Source organism: Diplotaxodon limnothrissa, linkage group LG11 (assembly GCF_057381915.1).
Source record: "Diplotaxodon limnothrissa isolate DT_005_m linkage group LG11, D_limnothrissa_male_GT1.1, whole genome shotgun sequence".
Taxonomy (NCBI): Eukaryota; Metazoa; Chordata; class Actinopteri; order Cichliformes; family Cichlidae; genus Diplotaxodon; species Diplotaxodon limnothrissa.
Genome location: NC_140606.1, coordinates 25,749,282 through 25,768,752, shown reverse-complemented (window position 1 = coordinate 25,768,752; position 19,471 = coordinate 25,749,282). Strand labels below are relative to the sequence as shown.

At 39.0% G+C, this 19,471-nt stretch overlaps 1 protein-coding gene across 1 annotated transcript; it reads left to right on the top strand.

Moving 5' to 3' along the window:
• Positions 1-1,222: 1,222 nt before the first annotated feature.
• LOC146622856 (uncharacterized) lies at positions 1,223-19,090 on the top strand. Its single transcript, XM_085364915.1, has 13 exons — positions 1,223-1,263; positions 1,535-1,693; positions 1,775-1,912; positions 2,488-2,724; positions 2,809-2,895; positions 3,022-3,149; positions 3,807-3,975; positions 8,016-8,153; positions 17,984-18,226; positions 18,310-18,375; positions 18,471-18,607; positions 18,733-18,797; positions 19,015-19,090. The coding sequence occupies exons 1-13, from the start codon at positions 1,236-1,238 to the stop codon at positions 19,088-19,090; spliced, it is 1,671 nt and encodes a 556-aa protein (XP_085221041.1). The 5' UTR covers positions 1,223-1,235.
• The last annotated feature ends 381 nt before the right edge of the window (positions 19,091-19,471 follow it).

The following is a 19,471-nucleotide window of genomic DNA, read 5'->3' as shown; positions in this document are numbered from 1 at the left end:
TAAGAATCAATAATTTAGTTTTTGGTCTCAGTGTGTTGTTTGGAGTAATTGATTAACTTAGTTTTAAGCAAAAAAAAACCAAACTTAAATGTTAAGTGTTCAATATGACACAAATTAATAAAAAAAAAAGTTATTTTCACTTCTTTGTTACAGGAATCATTGTGATCACATTGTGACAATTGATCCATGAGAGTAGTCTAACTGAGTGTGTGCAGTTGAGCCTGTTTTAAGACAGAACTTTCTTCAGCTTTTTGTAAGAACTGCACTGAGTAGAAAATGCCAGGCCTAGATTGCAGGAAAGTGCAGACCTGAGTAGCAAACCTACAAAGATCTGGGGTTTGCAGTGGTCTTCCGCCTTCTACACTTTTGCATCCTTGAGATCTTATTTTCAGTGAAGTGAAGCACAGAGGAAGAAAAACGATTTTAGCTTCAAAAACTGAACTAAAAGACACAGAATCTGTTCAAAATTAAGGTAAGAGCTCAACCTACATTTTAAAATTTGGTTTTATATTTCAAAATAAATACAAAGGATTTAACATGACCATCCTAGAAACTTTCTGTTTGCTCCGTAATGGAGTTCAAAGTTAGTGCAGAGGGACCAGTTTAAGAGCCAATACAGATGAAAATGTTTTAAGTGTTTCAGAAATTGTTGTTTGTACGGAGTCGAAGTTAAAACTGATTTAATTTGTCAATTTGGACTCACAGATTTAAGTTTGAAACTCCAATGAAAGCACCTTTTTGGTGGCAGCAAATTCTTAATAAGTGTTAATATTCATTTTAACGCTATTTAATTGGACGTATAATGATCTCAGTTGAGCTGTTTTTTTAGGAGAATTTATTTAAGTCGGTCCAGAGGAAATAAATTTTTATTTTTCTAATTAAAACTTCTCATTTCTGATGAGCAGTCAGGTAAAGTTACAGCAGCTTTACAGGAAACACCTTCACATGAGCTGTTGGTTAGATTAAATTAAAGAGCCACAAGAAATGTTTGACTGTTTTTCACTTTTTAAGTCCAACGCTGAGTTTTATTGTTTTTAACATACGACACAGAGAGAGGACGGAAACAGAGCGAGGGCTTGGTGGTTTCTCTGTAAAGTGTTCATGTGAAGAAGAATCTCTCTGTGGCTGTGTGTGAAAGGAAAGTGTTCACGTTTAATTAGTTTTCTTGTTATGATGTCGTGTTAACAGTAATGTTCATTTGTGTTTTATTTTAAATCCTCAGGTCGACTTTCAGAATGAAGGTGATTGTGTTGTTTGTGTTTGGTGAGTGAATATACTTGTGAAGACAATATTGTGAATAATCCTTTAAAATACTGCACACACATGTTGTAGATGGTGTGTGACCTCATGTTTAATCTAATTAAAAAATAATTGATAATCTGATCTCAGGTTCTTTAATGTCACTACAAGTTTATGACGACATACAGAGAATATTACTGGTTTTGTCTCCATGTAAAGACATTTGTTATATCCTCCTTTAAATACTCATTAATACAAGATGAGTATTTATTTAATTTATTTGCCTTCTTCTCAGTGCTGGGTGCACTCTCTGCAGCAGGGGAAGTTTTCTTTGCAAATGTTGGGGATAAAGTCACATTGAACTGTGGAGTCAACAGCTACAGAAACTCTCTGAAGTGGTATAATAGATATGACCTTCTTCATAGTGTTGATCAGAGAGGCTTCCCTCGCAAAGGTACTTGATTATCTTGAAATAGTTAACATCAGTATATGACGATTACATTATATAAGAACATATTTTTATTTTCTGTGTTAGGCAATGTTGAACTTGCACAGAGGTCAGTTGTGAGACAGACGAATCTGGAAATCTCCAGTGTGAGAGAAACAGATGCTGGAGAGTTCGAATGTTCGGCAGATTGGACACCTCATGACCATTCACTTGTTGTGTTCTCAGGTAAACAGCAGACCCTGGAAAATATACATTTACAAATAAATGTTCACATTTAATGGAGCAGTGATGGGTTTAATAAAAACATCACTGCTGTGAAATGAGGGGAATTTTTTCAATGTGACTAATGGTTCTGTAACTATAATGTATGAGCTTTAACATAAAAGTGTCCTTATTTTCTGTTGTATTTGTTTTCAGTAAACTGCTGCTTAGAGAAAAACCTATGGTGTGTTTCTATGTGGCAGTCTTCTCTGTATAACCAACAAACTTTACAGTCTGGCCTTCAATTGTTTGAAATGCAAAAATAAGAATCAGTTTCTGATGTAATGAATAGTCCAAGCCTGATCCTATCTTCACCAACTACTTCCTGTGATTCTGTCACTGTTAAATTTTTGGTGGTTTTATATCCATAACATTCTGACAAGTGTGTGAAATGGTTATTTGTCTATTAACATGCAGTGTAATATGCCGTTTTGTTTTTTCTTAACTCTTTCTCTCATGTTATAAAGCTGTGCCATGTGTCTAATGACTCCCCTTTCTCTTTCTGATTCTCACTGTATCCTCACCTCCGTCCTTCTCAGTTTCGGTCTCTGTGACTCCCTCTGCTGTTCTCAAACTGTGTGATGAGGCAACGCTCCACTGTGAGGTGAAACATCTGCTAAAAGGTTGTGAAGTGAAGTGGAAGAGCCCAAATGCTGATTCACCTGAATGGCCATCAACAGTTCAACTCAAATCTGTAACAAGCTCACATAATGGGACCTGGGAGTGTATCATCACCTGTGATGGCAAACAACTGAGTAAGAGTATTACCATAAAGGGTAATACACGGGTGCATGGAATGAAGGCCCATGTGTACATATGTGGTCAAAAGAAACATAAAGATTTGTGTTTTTGTTCTTCAGAGCCTCCAACTTCAACAACTCCACCATCCACCCGAAAGAACATCACATTATTTGTAACGAGTGTTCAGAAGACAACATGTACAACATGTACAACATGTACAACATGTGCGTCCAGCTTTTGAAAATGTCTGCAAATTTGATCCTTTGATCCTTTGCTGAATGTGTAACTCATTCTTGTCATTCTCACGTTCTCTTTCTCTGTGTTGCATTCAGGTACTGCCGACGATTGCCCACTGGGACTCTCCTGTTGGATGTGGATTGCAATAGGGGTGTGCTGCCAGTTTGGGATGTTCCTGATAGTTTGTGTCACAGTCTTGTGTAAGTGCATGAGTGGAAGGATGGTATGTGAGGAAAGGCGTTCATCAAGTATTTATGTATAGTGCTGATAGCTGTGGTTACAGATTATGTTGGTCTAACCTCTTCGCCGAATGTGTAACTGATCAGATTCATATTTTCACTACACCAAGCTCTTACAAAGTCCTGGACATTTCACAACTGGCAAAAGTCTGAGTGTCTCGGATTATCTATTACACTCTTCAGTAAATCAGTAGATGTACAGATGAAGTATTTGTTTTGTTTCCTGGGCTTTGCTGAGTAAAACCGAGAACCACCTGAAATCTCTCAGACATCTGTTCAGGCTTTTCTCCCAAATTACACTTTATTGCCAAAAGTATTTATTCGTCTGCCTCCAAACGCACATGAACTTGAGTGACACCCCATTTTTAATCCACAGGATTTAATATAATGTAGGCCCAACTTTTTCAGTTATAACAGCTATAATTCTTCTAGGAAGGCTTTCCACAAAGTTTTGGAGTGTGTTTATGGGAATTCTTGACTGTTCTTCCAGAAGCACAGTTGTGAGATCAAACACTGAGATGAGAAGGCCTGGTTTGCAGTCTCTGCTCTAATTCATCCTAAAGATGTTCTGTTCAAAAGTTCTTCCTCACCACAGTCACTCATCCATGTCTTTATAGACCTTGCTTTGTGCTGTCTTGTAGAGGAACAGGAAGAGGCCATCCTCAAACTGTTCACACAAAGTTGGCAGCATGGAGTTCTCCAAAATGTCTTGGTATGCTGAAGCAGTAACAATTCCTCTTACTGGAGCGACCAAGCTCTACTCCAGAACAACAATCCCACACAATAATCCTCTCTACACCAAACTTTACAGTAAGTCCAATGCAGTCAGACAAGTACCGTTCCCCTGGCAACCTTTAAGCCAGACTCATCCACTGGATTGCCAGATGGAGAAGTATGATTTGTCACTCCACAAATCATCTATCCACTGCTCAAGAGTCCAGTGGTGGCATGCTTTAAACCACTGCATGTGATGTTTTGCATTGTCTTTGTTGATGTGAGGCTTGGATGCAGCTGCTTGGTTGTGTAAAACTCATCCCATGAAGCTCCCTGTGCACTGTTCTTGAGCTAATCGTAAGACCTGAAGTTTGGAGGTCTGTTGCGATTGACTCTGCAGAAAGTTGGAGACTCTGCACACTATGAAGCTCGGCATCCACTGACCCTACCCTGTGATTTTACACAACCTATCACTTTATAGCTGCATTGCTGTCATTCCCGATCGCTTCCACTTTGTTATAATGCCACTAACAGCTGATTGTGGAATATTTAGTAACAACAACATTTCACAACTGGATTTGTTGCAAGATGGCATCCTATCATGGCACCACACTGGAATTCAATGAGCTCCTGAAAGCGACTCGTTGTTTAACAAAAGTTTGTAGAAGAAGTCTGAATGCCTACGTGGCTTATTTTATACGCCTGTGGCCAGAGAAGTGACTAGAACACCTTGTTCTACTGATGTCAGCGCTCTAATGGCAGCCAAACATTAGAGCGACTTTGTTGTAGCTTCACTCTTTGTGCTAACTCTGACTGTTGATTTCCACTGCCATCAGTAGTCACCTTCAGTCCCCTCCTCGACCTGTTAGAGTGAGGAGATAACAACTAATGTGGTTTACAGAAAGAAAACAAAGCACCAAAACAACTTGTTTTCCTTTGGTTTGGAGATCGTGATTTTTCAATGATTCATGTTTTTTTTTAATTTTACTTAAAAAAAAAAACTTTGTTACTTCTGTTGTGATAAATAAATGTCTTTCTGTCAAGCTGTGTGCTCTTTCAATTTTTGTTTCTGATATTTTTTTTCTAGTTTTTGCTCTATATGTTGTCAAAAACAGTGGATAATCTTAATGTTAATTGGTCAGCTAAATAGCTTTTAGGGTTGAGCACATAAGCCCCACTCTCCTGCCATTCTAATCTTGTATTTGTGAGGGGCAGCCAATCAGAAGAAAGTTTTCTCAAGGTGGGTAAAGCTATCTATTAGATAAATATTAACTAAATATTAGATAGTATTACACAAATAAGGCTCACCTGTCAATCTAAGTGGTCAGTTGATGCGTTTTGGAGACGTTTTAATGGATTGTGTGACTAATATTCTGATATCTAATAACCATCCCAGAGGTTCGTGCTTCAGTTCAGGTGAGTGAAATTCAAGTGTTTTATTAGTTGTCAAAGGAGCTTGCAAAGAAAAGCGTCTGGACTTCTTTAAGTTCTTTAATAACTAATTAAGTAATTAGTTATTACTTTGAGCATATAGAGCTCAAACACATATCAGTAAGTATGTGTCTTATGTGCGTCATACTGTACAGTTTTTTGGATGCAGCTTTTTAACCAAGTAAGCAGAGAACCAACTGACCACCCTGAATGTGGTCTAAAAATGATGATGTTTGCCTTTGTTAACACCTGGGGGAGGCTAATGAGGCTTCAGAAGATGGATTTCACAACCATTAAGTTATCGTGACGACATCCATCCAAGAGAAATGCAGTGCAAGAGAGGGATGAGGACCAAAATGCAGCACACGAGGCAATTTTACTAGTAAATCGCATGGCCCTAAACCATTTATGTTTTTATGAAAGATTAAATTAGAAATACATAACCTTAATTGATGCTGAGGTGAAATCAGGTTTACAGTAGTAGTCTTTACTCAAAAACTTTTACATAATATATTTATTTAATGCATGGTATAAAACAAAATAGATTAGCTAATAAGAAACCTACAAGTTTATTATACATGCTTCCTCCTTCCTTTACTTATAATGTAGGACAGATGATAAATGCATTAAAATAAAATGAGGTAACTTTTGAGGTGCTTCAGCAGGGGCCACCATACTCCACATCTGCTCTGAACAGAGATCAGTATCATAGCTGCTGATGTGTAAATCTGTCAAAAAAGTGAAAATTTGAAGGATTTATATCCATCTATCATGAACATAGCTGAAAGAAAAAGGTTTGTTTCATGTTTGAATAAGAAAATGGATGAGTTTCTACTAATGATTCCCGCTTTAACTTTTATTATGACATCTGTAACTGAGTTTGTCAGGGTGCATGGCAAGAACGGGACCCAAATGCAGGACCTTCCAGTCCGAGACAGTGCGTTTATTTATAGTGGCAATTAGTGAGCAATGTGCAACAGTTTCAATAACGTGGTTCCCGAGTCCTGCTCCATGCTTGTGTTCCTGTGACAGACAAACAACTGCAACACTCGATTTCACAGTCGCTCCACTCTCCTAAACCTGGTAAGACAAGAGGGGAAGATCAGTGATGAAATGCTGAACACAATATTTGAACACAAACACAACACAAAAGAATAAAACTGAGTTTAACTCTTTAAATCAGCTCATTTACTTTCAGTTTATTTTATATTGAAAACTATTACTTTCTTACTTCTGCTGTGATGAATAAATATTGGTCTTTTTTCAAACTCTTATGATCTTAGTCGTATAAAGTGCTTTGAGTGCTCAGACAGAGTAGAAAAGCGCTATATAAGAACCAGTCCATTTACCATTTACCATTTTTTCTATTTTTCCTGTTATGACTTACAGACATGAGTAGCAAACCCACAAAGATCTGGGGTTTGCAGTGGCCTACAACTTTGCAGAGTGCAGCTCTCTCTTCAGATGTCTTCCACCTTCTGCACTTTTGCATCCTTGAGCTCTTATTTTCAGTGAAGTGAAGCACGGAGAGGAAGAAAAAAGATTTTACCTTCAATAACTGAACTAAAACACACAGAATCTGTTCAAAATTAAGGTAAGAGCTCGACCTACATTTCAAAATTTGGTTTTATATTTCAAAATAAATACAAAGGATTTAACACGACCATCCTACTTTCTGTTTGCTCCGTAATGGAGTTCAAAGTTACTGCAGAGGCGCCGGTTTAAGAGCAAATACAGATGAAATGTTTTAAGTGTTTCAGAAATTGTTTTATGTACGGAGTCGAAGTTAAAACTGATTTAATTTGTCAATTAGGACTCACAGATTTACGTTTGAATCTTCAATCAAAGCACCTTTTTGGAGGCAGTTTTTAAGTGTAACACAGAGTTTTATTGTTTTTAACATGCGACACAGAGAGAGGACGGAAACAGAGCAAGGGCTTGGTGGTTTCTCTGTAAAGTGTTCATGTGAAGAAGAATCTCTCTGTGGCTGTGTGTGAAATGAAAGTGTTCATGTTTAATTAGTTTTCTTGTTATGATTTCGTGTTAACAGTAATGTTCATTTGTGTTTTATTTTAAACCCTCAGGTCGACTTTCAGAATGAAGGTGATTGTGTTGTTTGTGTTTGGTGAGTGAATATACTTGTGAAGACAATATTGTGAATAATCCTTTAAAATACTGCACACACATGTTGTAGATGGTGTGTGACCTCATGTTTAATCAAACTGAAAAATCATCTATAAATATGGTTGAAGTGGTGTTTTAATCATCTCAGGTTCTTTAATGTCACTGCAAAAGTTTACAATGACATAAAGATAATATTACTGGTTTTGTCTTCATGTAGAGACGTTTCTTGTATCCTCCTTTAAATAAGCATAATTAAAAGCAGAGTATATATTTACTGTGATTGTCTTCTTTTCAGTGCTGGGTGCACTCTCTGCTGCAGGTGAAGATTTCTTTGCAAAAGTTGGGGGGAAAGTCACATTGAAGTGTGGGGTCAGCAGCTACATACGCTCTCTGACATGGCATCATGGAAATGACTTTCTTCATAGTGTTTATCAGAGAGCCGTCCCTCGCAAAGGTCTTTGATTATCTTGAAATACTTAATAGTCAACATTAAGTATTATTGACTATACATAACATTATGTATAGTCATCAGTATATGATGATTACATTATATTAGAACATATTTTTATTTTCTGTGTTAGGCAGTGCTGAACTTGCACAGAGGTCAGTCGTGAGACAGACGAATCTGGAAATCTCCAGTGTGAGAGAAACAGATGCTGGACGGTTCACATGTTCGGCAGATGGGACACCTCATGAACATTCACTTTCTGTGTTGTCAGGTAAACAGCAGACCCTGGAAAATATACAATTACAAATAAATGTTTGTATTTATTGGAACAGTGATGGTTTTAACATATTAGGACAATTATGGTTTCATTTTCAGGATCTTTCCACATTGCACTGATAATCAGGTTAATGAAAACATCACTGCTGTGAAATGAGGGGAAATTAGTTTAATGTGACTGATGGTTCTGTTACTATAACAGGTAAAAGGATATACAACAAAGATATACAATGTATTTCTTACACACTATGTTTTGCACTCACATTAGACTATTCAAAGCAGCAGAGACCAAAATCCAGATAATACTATTGAAAAATCAAGCTCAGAGTACTACAGTTCCCTTAATTCAATTTAATCCTCTCCCAGTCAGCCTTCAACATCTTTAACAAACTCTGTTGTACAGGCAGCTTTCCTGCTAAAGGTTGTCATCTCTAATCCCAACATGGGACACCACTGAAACTTCCTGAACAGGAGATGAGCCACGGGGTGGGCAGAACCACCACAGTTTAAGTGTGGCCCAGTCAGTCAGATGAGTGGGAAGCATTGGAACGGCTACACACATACTCAGGGCTCTAGAATTACATCCATAACTATTACAATATAGATATCTTATTAACCCTGTAAACATAATTTACTTAAAAATTCACTTTAGCTAGATTGCTTTTTTCCTTTTTTTTTGTGACCGGCTGCTTAAACAAACGTGTACATGGGACACCACTGAAACTTCCTGAACAGGCGTGGAGACACGGGGTGGGCAGGACCACCACAGTCTTAAGTTTTTGGGGTTTTTTTAGTGAACGGCTGCTTAAACAAAAAAGCTTATGCTGTGTTTCTATATGACAGCGATGCCTGTGTAAGCAAATTACGACAGTTAGGGACAAAAAAAAAATACAATTTGGTCTACACTAATTTGTAGTAAAGGAAAAAAACACAAACATCAGCTTGTGATGTAATAAACAGTCCAGGCCGGATCTTTTCTGTCACTAGCTGGGTCACTACAGTTAAATGGTTATCTATGATATTTTCAAAAATGTTCCAATGTGTGAAAGAGTTACCACTTTTCCTTTAATACTTAGTGTAATATGCTCTCATTCTTTTCCTCTCATGTTATAAAGCTTTGTCATGTGTAGCGAGTTTGGATGAAGCACTTTGTTCAGCATGGTCTCCTTTTTCTTTGTGATTCTCACTGTATCTGTTGTTGTCCGTCTGTTCTCCTTCTCAGTTTCCGTCTCCGTTCATCCCTCTGATGTTCTCGAGCTGAACGATGAGGCAACGCTTCAGTGTGAGGTGAAAGGTCAGCACCATGGTTGTGAAGTGAAGTGGCAGAGTCCAAATACAAAGTCACCCACAAATCCATCAACAGTTCAACTCAAACCTGTAACAAGCTCACATAACGGGGCCTGGGAGTGTATCGTCACCTGTGGCAGCAATAAGTTTAGTGAGCGTCTGAGCATCACAGTACAAGGTAATACACAGTTACTAGGAATGAAGACCCATGTTTACATATGTGGTCAACGAAGCATAAATATGTGTTTTTGTTCTTCAGAGCCTCCAACTACAACAACTACAACAACTACAACTCCACCATCCACCCTGAAGAACATCACATTTGTAATGAGTGCTCAGAAGACAACACGTGCAACATGTGTGTCCAGCTTTTGCAAAATGTCTGCAAATTTGATCAAAGTGATCCTTTGCTGATTGTGTAACTCATTCTTGTCTTTCTCACTTTCTCCAATGATCTGTGTTGCATTCAGGTACTGCCAACGATTGCCCACTGGGACTCTCCTGTTGGATGTGGATTGCAATCGGAGTCTGCTGTCAGTTTGGGATCTTCCTGATAGTTTGTGTCATTGTCTTGTGTAAGTGTATGAGAAGGAGGAGGGCATGTGAGGAAAGGCGTTCATCAAATATTTATGTGTAAGGTTGATTGTTGACGATGAAACAAACAAACAAACATAAAATGGGTTAAAGACCTCCTGCACCACTGTGTTTACAGATTATGGTGAACTTCTACTTAAAGTTCCTCATTGATTGTGTAACTGATCAGAGTCATGATTGCACTCTACCAAGCTTTTACAAAAGTCATGGCAAACTTCACAACTCGCAAAGTCAAAATGAGGGTCTCATATTGAGTATTACACTCTTCAGTAAATTGATGCAGATGTACAGATGAAGTGTTCGGTTTGTTTCCTGTGCTTTGCTGAGTAAATCTGAGAAGCACCTGAGATCTATCAGACATCTGTTCAGGCTTTACTTGCAAATTACACTTTATTGCCAAAAGTGTTCACTCGTCTGCCTTCACGCACATATGAACTTGAGTGACATCCCATTCTTAATCCATAGTGTTTAATATAATGTAGGTCCAACCATGGCAGCTTAAACTCTTATGGGAAGGCTTTCCAAAAGGTTTAGGAGTGTTTATAGGAGTTGTTGACCGTTCTTCCAGAAGCACATTTGTGAGGTCAGACACTGATGCTGGACTAGAAGGCCTGGCTCAGAGTCTCTGCTCTAATTCATCCCAAAGGTGTTCTGGCAGGTTGAGGTCGCAACTCTGTGCAGGCCAGTCACGTTGTTCCAACAGGAACAGGAAGAGACCATCCCCAAACTGTTCACACAAAGTTGGAAGAATGAAATTGTCCAAATTGTCTTGGAATGCTGAAGCATTAAGAGTTCCTTTAACTGGACAACAACAACCTCGCACAGTAATACCCCCTCCACTTAACTTTACACTTGGCCAAATACGATCTGACAAGAATCGTTCCCCTGGCAACCGTCCATTGCATTGTCCAGATGGAGAATCTTGATTCGTCACTCCAGAGAACATGTCTCCACTGCTCTAGAGTCCAGTCGTAGTGTGCTTTATGCTGATCTGAAGGTCACATGAAGGTTGGAGGTCTGTAGTGATTGACTCTGCTCTGTGATTTTATGTGTCCTACATCTTCATGGCTGCGGTTCTGTTATTCCACTTTGGTATAATGCCACTAACAGCTGACCGTGGAATTTTTAGTAATGTGGAAATTTAGAAATGGAAGTGACCAAAACATCTGAATTTAATGATTTGGATGCTTGAGTGAATATTTTGAGTATAATAAGAAGTCCCAAACAAGAGCAACTTTTCTGAGCCTCCTCACATCCTGACTGTTTATTTCCACTGCCATAATTTGTCACTGCTTCCTCTTCGTTTTTTGGACGATTACAGCTTGGTGTCACCACTTCAGCATTCAGCCTCCTCCTGCACCTGCTAGTCTGAGGAAATAGCAAAATATCCAAACAAACAAAAAAACAACAACAGAATAACAACAAAAGTGTGTTACAACAAAAAAGCACCAAAACAACTTGTTTTTCTTTGGTTTGGTGAGATTTGAAGATTCTTGTTTTGTCTTGTTTTTTATTTCAAAAAGAAACGCTTTGTTACTTCTGCTGTGATAAATAAATGTTTTTCTGTCAGGCTGTGTGCTTTTTCAATTTTTGTTTCTGATATTTTTTTCTACTTTTTTCCTATATGATGTCAAAAAGAGTGGATAATGTTAATGGTGTTGTTAATTTCTCAGCTGTATATCTTTATCTTTGAGCTCATAAGCCCCACCCTTTTGCCTTTCTTCTCTTGTATTTGTCAGCGGCAGCCAATCAGAAGGTTTTCTCACGGAGAGTAGGGCTGAATATTAGATGAAAATCAGATAAATCAGATAAATAAGGCTCACCTGTCAATCGATATGACCAGCTGGTGCCTTTTGGGGAAGTTTTAATGGACTGTGTGACTAGTATTCTCATAACTAATAACCAGCCCAGAAGTCTGTGCTTCAGTTCAGGTGAGTGAAATTCGAGTGTTTTATTTGTTTATTACTTGGAACTCAGGATGTGTGGGACTAATCATCGATGTTGTCACTAGTCAGTCCCAGATTTACTTCCTGTGCAATTTAGTAGTTAAAACTTATAATTAATTGTCCAAAATGTTGGCAACACTCTGCCACCAGATGAAGCATTGTTGAGAAATGCCAAAAATTTGTGAATCAAGGCCTGATCTTTTTGTTAATACTATGTGTTAACCAGTGGCAGTTTTTGTTATGGGTGACATGGGCTGCTGTTGCCCAGGGCAGCATTGTGGTGGGGTCACATCATGGGCATTGGCAAAAAAAAGTTGCTCACACCCATGCTGCCCTGACATCATGCCAGCGCATTTTGGGAGTATCATAGGCACCGATTGGTTTTCCGTAGCCCATTTGCAGGGAATAAGGGCGCCCTGCTGCTGCTTGCTGCACAGGGAGGAGAGGGGCGCAACCACTATACCTGCAGAGGGTCAGGCAAGTCCTCCTCAGGAGCACTGACATCAAGACAAGGAAGCTCCTGACAATGCATGGAGGGTTTCACCTCAAGTCTTGCACCCTGAGGCTGTACGCTAAACGGAAGGAAGGAGGCCGTGGACTAGTAAGTGTCTGCACCACAATCCAGGATGAGGAAATGAACATCCATGAATACATCAGGAGGATGGCCCCAAGGAAGAGGAGGAACCATCATGGAAGGACAGGCCCCTGCACGTTATGTACCACCAGCAGATAGTGGAGGTGCCTGATATCCAGAAATCCTACCAGTGGCTGGACAAAGCTGGACTGAAAGACAACACGGAGGCACTAATCATGGCATCACAGGAACAAGCTCTGAGCACAAGAGCCATAGAGGCTGGGGTCTATCACACCAGGCAAGACCCCAGGTGCAGGCTGTGTAAAGATGTCCCTGAGACAATCCAGCACATAACAGCAGCGTGCAAGATGCTAGAAGGAAGTGCATACATGGAACGCCATAACCAAGAGGACGGCATAGTATAGAGAAACATCTGTGCCGAATACAGCCAGGAAGTCTCAAGGTCAAAATGGGAGACGCCCCCAGGGGTGGTGGAGAATGAGTGTTTATTTCAGTGCTAAAATTTTAACTGGATTTTCATTCTTTACATCCTGTATTTATTTTTATTCTGGTGTAGAGACAAATATCATTAATAACTTCTATATTTTGAGCATTTTAGGTGCCTGACTACTGCCCTCTGTGTGCCATTTTATGTGAGTTCCTAACTCCTTGAATATTTGCAGTGGAGCTAGTGATAGCAACGTTATTGCAAAATATCAGACACAGTGTCTGCTTTTATGGGAAACACAACAAGTTTAAAAGTACAGGATTTACATTAAAATCATTTTTTACATTATGTAAAATAACGAGCAATTGTTCACTGATGAAAAAGACGAATGTGCAAACTTGGTGGAGCAATTTGATAAAATCTACAAATCGTCTTTGGATGTCATAGGAGAAACAATATCACTATAGTGATTACAAAGACATGAGGTTGTGAACATTTATTTGGTTAAAAAAATCCTTGGAGATGGAGATGATCTGCTGTGAAGACCCTGAAAGGAGCACCTGACAGAAAAAGAGGGGATCAGCCATTTTTCCATGTTCATATTTGTTATTAACAAATCAGCCCTGGTTGAAGGGACATTGCATAGTTTTACTCAAAATTTAAAAGCAACTTTAGTGAAATCATTGAAAAAGAAAACAAAAACATTTTCTCCTACAGAAAAAAAAATAGATGACTTCCTTACAAACGTTCAAAGTGCTTATTATATATGTGCTTGCTCAAATATCAGGAAAGAATTGCATTAAAATAAAATGTGGTAACTTTTGAGCTTCTTCAGCAGGGGGCACCATACTCCACATCTGCTCTGACTACTCATTTCATGGCTGCTGATGTGCACAGTCTGAAGTGTTAATCTGTCAAAGAAGTGAAGGTTTGAAGGATTTATATCCATCTATCACCAACATACCTGGAGGAAAAATGTTTGTGTCATGTCTGAATAGAAGAAAATGGACCAGTTTCTACTGATGAGTCCTGCTTTAACTTTTATTATGACATCTGTACCTGAGCTGTACATTTGGAGGCAGCAGGTGCTGTTAAACAGGCCTTTGTGTGTTTTATCTTTGTGTCTCACAGATGGGTGATCGTCAACAATCAGGTGAAGGTGTGCACCACAGAGACCTATGATAGCTCTCCCTCTACTGCAGGCTGAATGAGGTGATATTTGTCTTTAAATCCTCTGATTACAAACCTCAGGTCTGGTCAGAGAGCAGGTTCAGTTTGTTTCCTGGGCCTTGCTGAGTAAAACTGAGAACCACCTGAGATTTTGTCAGACATCTGTTCAAGTTTAACTCACAAATAATTTCAGAAAACCAACAAGACCCACAGCTGCTTCGGGTCCTCTCTGCTTTTATTGGACGATTGGAGTTTGGTGTCATCACTTCAGTCTGACGCCTCCTCCTCCTCTGCCTGTTAGTGTGAGGAAATAAGACAAAGAAAGACTTTAACATCCACAGTGAGAGAAAATGTCATTTAATGAAAAAGAACTAATGTCTGTCAAAAAAGAAAAAAAAACAGCAAATCAGCTCGTTTACCTTCAGTTCCTTTTATTTTGAAAACAAATACTTTGTTACTTCTGCTGTGATGAATAAATATTGGTTGGTTTTTTCAAACTCTGTGTTCTTTCTATTCTTCCTATTATGACTTCTCTGTTTAGTTCCAAGTTATTTTCACTTCTCTGTTACAGGAATCATTGTGGATCCATGAGTATAATCTGACTGAGTGTGTGCAGCTGAGCTTTTTTTAAGTCACTGTGCAGAACTTTCTTCAGCTTTTTGTAAGAACTGCACTGAGTAGAAAATGCCAGGCCTAGATTGCAGGAAAGCGCAGACATGAGTAGCAAACCCACAAAGATCTGGGGTTTACAGTGGCCTACAACTTTCCAGAGTGCAGCTCTCTCTTCAGATGTCTTCCGCCTTCTACACTTTTGCATCCTTGAGCTCTTGTTTTCAGTGAAGTGAAGCACAGAGAGGATGAAGAGAGAATTTTGCCTTCAATAACTGAACTAAAAGACACAAAATCTGCTCAAAATTAAGGTAAGAGCTCAACTCACATTTTAAAGTTGGGTTTTATGTTTCAGAATAAATACAAAGGAGTTAACTCGACTTTCCCGGAAACTTTCTGTTTGCTCCGTAATGGAGTTCAAAGTTACTGCAGAGGCACCAGTTTAAGAGCAAATAGAGATGAAATGTTTCAAGTGTTTCAGAAATTGTTGTTTGTACGGAGTCGAAGTTAAAAGCTTTTAAACAAACCTGAAGAAAAATGTGCTGAAGTTTGTTTCTAAGCCTTTGATGTGTACGATCATGTTAATTTAATAGGCTTAAAGATTCGTTAACCTGTGAGTTTAATTCTGTGGTTCAGTCACTGAGATTTAATTTTTCAAATGAGGCTAAGTTTAAAACTGAGCTTTAACTTTTTTTATTTTTTGCGTCATCGAAGCACCTTATGTGGAGGCAGCAAATTCTTAATAAGTGTTAAAATTCATTTTGATGCTAGTTAATTGGACACAATGATCTCAGTTGAGCTGTTTTTTTGGGGGTTTTTTTAGGAGAATTAATATATATGTTAACATGAGCAGTCAGATAAAGTTACAGCAGCTTTACAGGAAACACCTTCACATGAGCTGTTGGTGAGATTAAATTAAAGAGCCACAAGAAATGTTTGACTTTCTCAGTAACACTCTTTTTCACTTTTTAAGTCCAACACTGAGTTTGATCATTTTTAACATAAGACACAGAGAGAGGACGGAAACAGAGCGAGGGCTTGGTGGTTTCTCTGTAAAGTGTTCATGTGAAGAAGAATCTCTCTGTGGCTGTGTGTGAAATGAAAGTGTTCACGTTTAATTGGTGTTCTTTTTATGATGTCGTGTTAACAGTAATGTTCATTTGTGTTTTATTTTAAACCCTCAGGTCGACTTTCAGAATGAAGGTGATTGTGTTGTTTGTGTTTGGTGAGTGAATATACTTGTGAAGACAATATTGTGAATAATCCTTTAAAATACTGCACACACATGTTGTAGATGGTGTGTGACCTCATGTTTAATCAAACTGAAAAATCTTCTATAAATATGGTTGAAGTGATGTTTTAATCATCTCAGGTTCTTTAATGTCACTGCACAAGTTTACGACGACATACAGAGAATATGACTGGTTTTGTCTCCATGTAGAGACGTTTCTTATATCCTCCTTTAAATAAGCATAATTAAAAGCAGAGTATTTATTCACTGTGATTGTCTTCTTTTCAGTGCTGGGTGCACTCTCTGCTGCAGGTGAAGTTTTCTTTGCAAAAGTCGGGGAGAAAGTCACATTGAAGTGTGGGGTCAGCAGCTACACACACTCTCTGCGGTGGCATCATGGAAATGACCTTCTTCATAGTGTTGATCAGAGAGGCTTCCCTCGCAAAGGTCTTTGATTATCTCAGAACACTTAACAGTAAAGTATTTGATGATAACATTATATTAGAACATATTTTTATTTTCTGTGTTAGGCAGTGCTGAACTTGCACAGAGGTCAGTTGTGAGACAGACGAATCTGGAAATCTCCAGTGTGAGAGAAACAGATGCTGGACGGTTCACATGTTCGGCAGATGGGACACCTCATGAACATTCACTTTCTGTGTTCTCAGGTAAACAGCAGACCCTTGAAAATATACAATTACAAATAAATGTTCATATTTATTGGAACAGTGATGGGTTTAACATATTAGGACAATTATGGTTTTGTTTTCTGGATCCTTTCATGTTACACTGATAATCAGGTTAATAAAAATGACACTGCTGTGAAATGAGGGGAAATTTGTTTAATGTGACTGATGGTTCTGTTACTATAACAGGTAAAAGGATATACAACAAAAATATACAACGTATTTCTTACACACTATGTTTTGTACTCACATTAGACAATTCAAAGCAGCAGAGACCAAAATCCAGATTATACTATTGAAAAATCAAGCTCAGAGTACTACATTTCCCTTAATTCAACTTAATCCTCTCCCAGTCAGCCTTCAACATCTTTAAATAAGTAAGTAAAGTTTATTAATTAAGCGCTTTTCATAGACAGGCCGTCACAAAGCGCTGTACACAAAGATTAAAATAAACAGAAAGTTACGTCACAGAATTTTCAATATACACAATATTAAAGTTTAATAGTAAATAAAAATGTAAAATTTAAAAAGCGTTGATCAACAGACGGGTTGTTTAAAAAGATAAGTTTTAAATGCTTTTTAAAGGATACCATAGAGTCAGCCAAACGTAGTTGTGGTGTAAACTGTTCCACAGACTGAAAGGCTCTGTCCTCTTTCAGACGTGTACGGGGAACAACCTCTTTAACAAACTCTGTTGTACAGGCAGCTTTCCTTGTTTGATGTCTCTAATCCCAACGTGGGACACCACTGAAACTTCCTGAACAGGAGTGGAGACACGGGGTGGGCAAGACCACCACAGTCTTAAGTTCTTGTTTTTTATTTTAGTGAACGGCTGCTTAAACAAAAAAGTTTATGCTGTGTTTCTATATGACAGTGATGCCTGTGTAAGCAAATTATGACAGTTATGGACAAAAAAAATGCAATTTGGTCTACACTAATTTGTAGTAAAGGAAAAGGACACAAACATCAGCTTGTGATGTAATAAACAGTCCAGGCCGGATCTTTTCTGTCACTAGCTGGGTCACTACTTATTACAATCCCTCTACAGTTAAATGGTTATCTATGATATTTTCATATCACCAAAAATGTTCCAATGTGTGAAAGAGTTACCACATTTCCTTTAATACTTAGTGTAATATGCTCTCATTCTTTTCCTCTCATGTTATGAAGCTTTGTCATGTGTGTAGCGAGTTTGGATGAAGCACCTTGTTCAGCATGGTCTCCTTTTCTCTTTGTGATTCTCACTGTATCTGTTGTTGTCCGTCTGTTCTCCTTCTCAGTTTCGGTCTCCGTCAAACCCTCTGCTGTTCTCAAGCCGAACAATGAGGCAACGCTTCAGTGTGAGGTGAAAGGTCAGCCCCAAGGATGTGAAGTGAAGTGGCAGAGTCCAAATGCAGATTCTCCCACAGATTCATCAACAGTTCAACTGAAACCTGTAACAAGCTCACATAACGGGGCCTGGCAGTGTATCGTCACCTGTGGCAGCAATAAGTTTAGTGAGCGTCTGACCATCACAGTACAAGGTAATACACAGGCACTAGGAATGAAGACCTTTGTGTGCATATGTGGTCAAAGAAACATAAAGATGTGTGTTTTTGTTCTTCAGAGCCTCCAACTACAACAAAGTCGCCACCCAAACCGAATGGCAAGAGTGAGAAACCCTGCGACATATGTGTGTACAGTTTATCACGACTTCTGCTCACAGAGATCCTTCACTGAATGTGTATCTGACACTTTTAATGCTTCAATAATCTGTTTGGCTTTCAGGCCTTAACGATGATGCTTCACCAGGGCTGTTGGGGCTCGCCTGGTGGGTGTGGGTTGCCATTGGTGTTGGCTGCCTGGTTGCGATTCTCCTGATGGTTTGTGTCATAGTCTTGTGTGTGAGAGTCAAAAGAAGGAAGGTGAGTGAGGAGATCCATTCATCACATCTTTATGTGGTGCTGTGATGACTGAAGATGAAACAAAGAAGAATGGCTCTCTGTAGCAAACAAAAAATGCATTTTTTTTCTTCTCTTGTTTTTTATAGAAGAGATTTCTGAAGATGAAGGGCCAACAACGACCCAGGCATAAGAAATACTGCCAGTGTGACCAGTAAATGTTCTTATTTTACTCCAGTCTCATAAAAAAAATCCCCTTTTACCCCCACTTCAGCGATCTCTCTTCACTTTACAGATGCTTTCTAATAGACTCTATTCACTTTATACGAATGACTGTTTGACCTTCATTTTCACAGTGGCTTTTACCGAGTGCTCCATTATTATGTTGTAATTAGTGTGAAAACTTCTCCTCTTTGCTCTCTTTATCACAGCCCAACAGCTGCAGCAAAACCGAAGCAAGGACGCCGGAGAGAGAAGCCATCAGCCCTCCCTCTGCACCCCGCCTAATGGAGTGACATGAAAGGCAGATTGAAAGGAGGGGAGATGCAGGAGAATAAAGAGTGAAAGAGAGGAGGGGCAAGGAGGAATAGATGGAGATAAGGAGTGAGTGATGGAGAACCCCAGTGCGGACACGGCGTGAATGTAAATTAGGCTTTTAATGCAAATAAAAATTCAATGTAATGATGTAGGAACTTTTTGTGTAGGCGTTCTTTCTGCAAGTATAATTCCCGTCTGAACACTGTTTGTCCTAAACATTTCACCCCTCCACCCCACCTCCACCCCCCTCCATCCACCCACCGGATGTCCTTGGACTCTCCTCCCAAATCCTGTCATCTGACTCCCCACGCTCACCTGCATGTCTCCAGTCAGTGAGCCGTGACATCCTCG

Bases quoted from the DNA above. Each gene is read 5' to 3' on its own strand.
- LOC146622856 (XM_085364915.1), top strand. From the start codon at position 1,236: ATGAAGGTGATTGTGTTGTTTGTGTTTG. The intron at 1,913-2,487 runs GTAAACAGCAGA...CGTCCTTCTCAG, and splicing joins TTCACTTGTTGTGTTCTCAG to TTTCGGTCTCTGTGACTCCC. The intron at 18,227-18,309 runs GTAATACACAGG...TTTGTTCTTCAG, and splicing joins TCTGACCATCACAGTACAAG to AGCCTCCAACTACAACAAAG.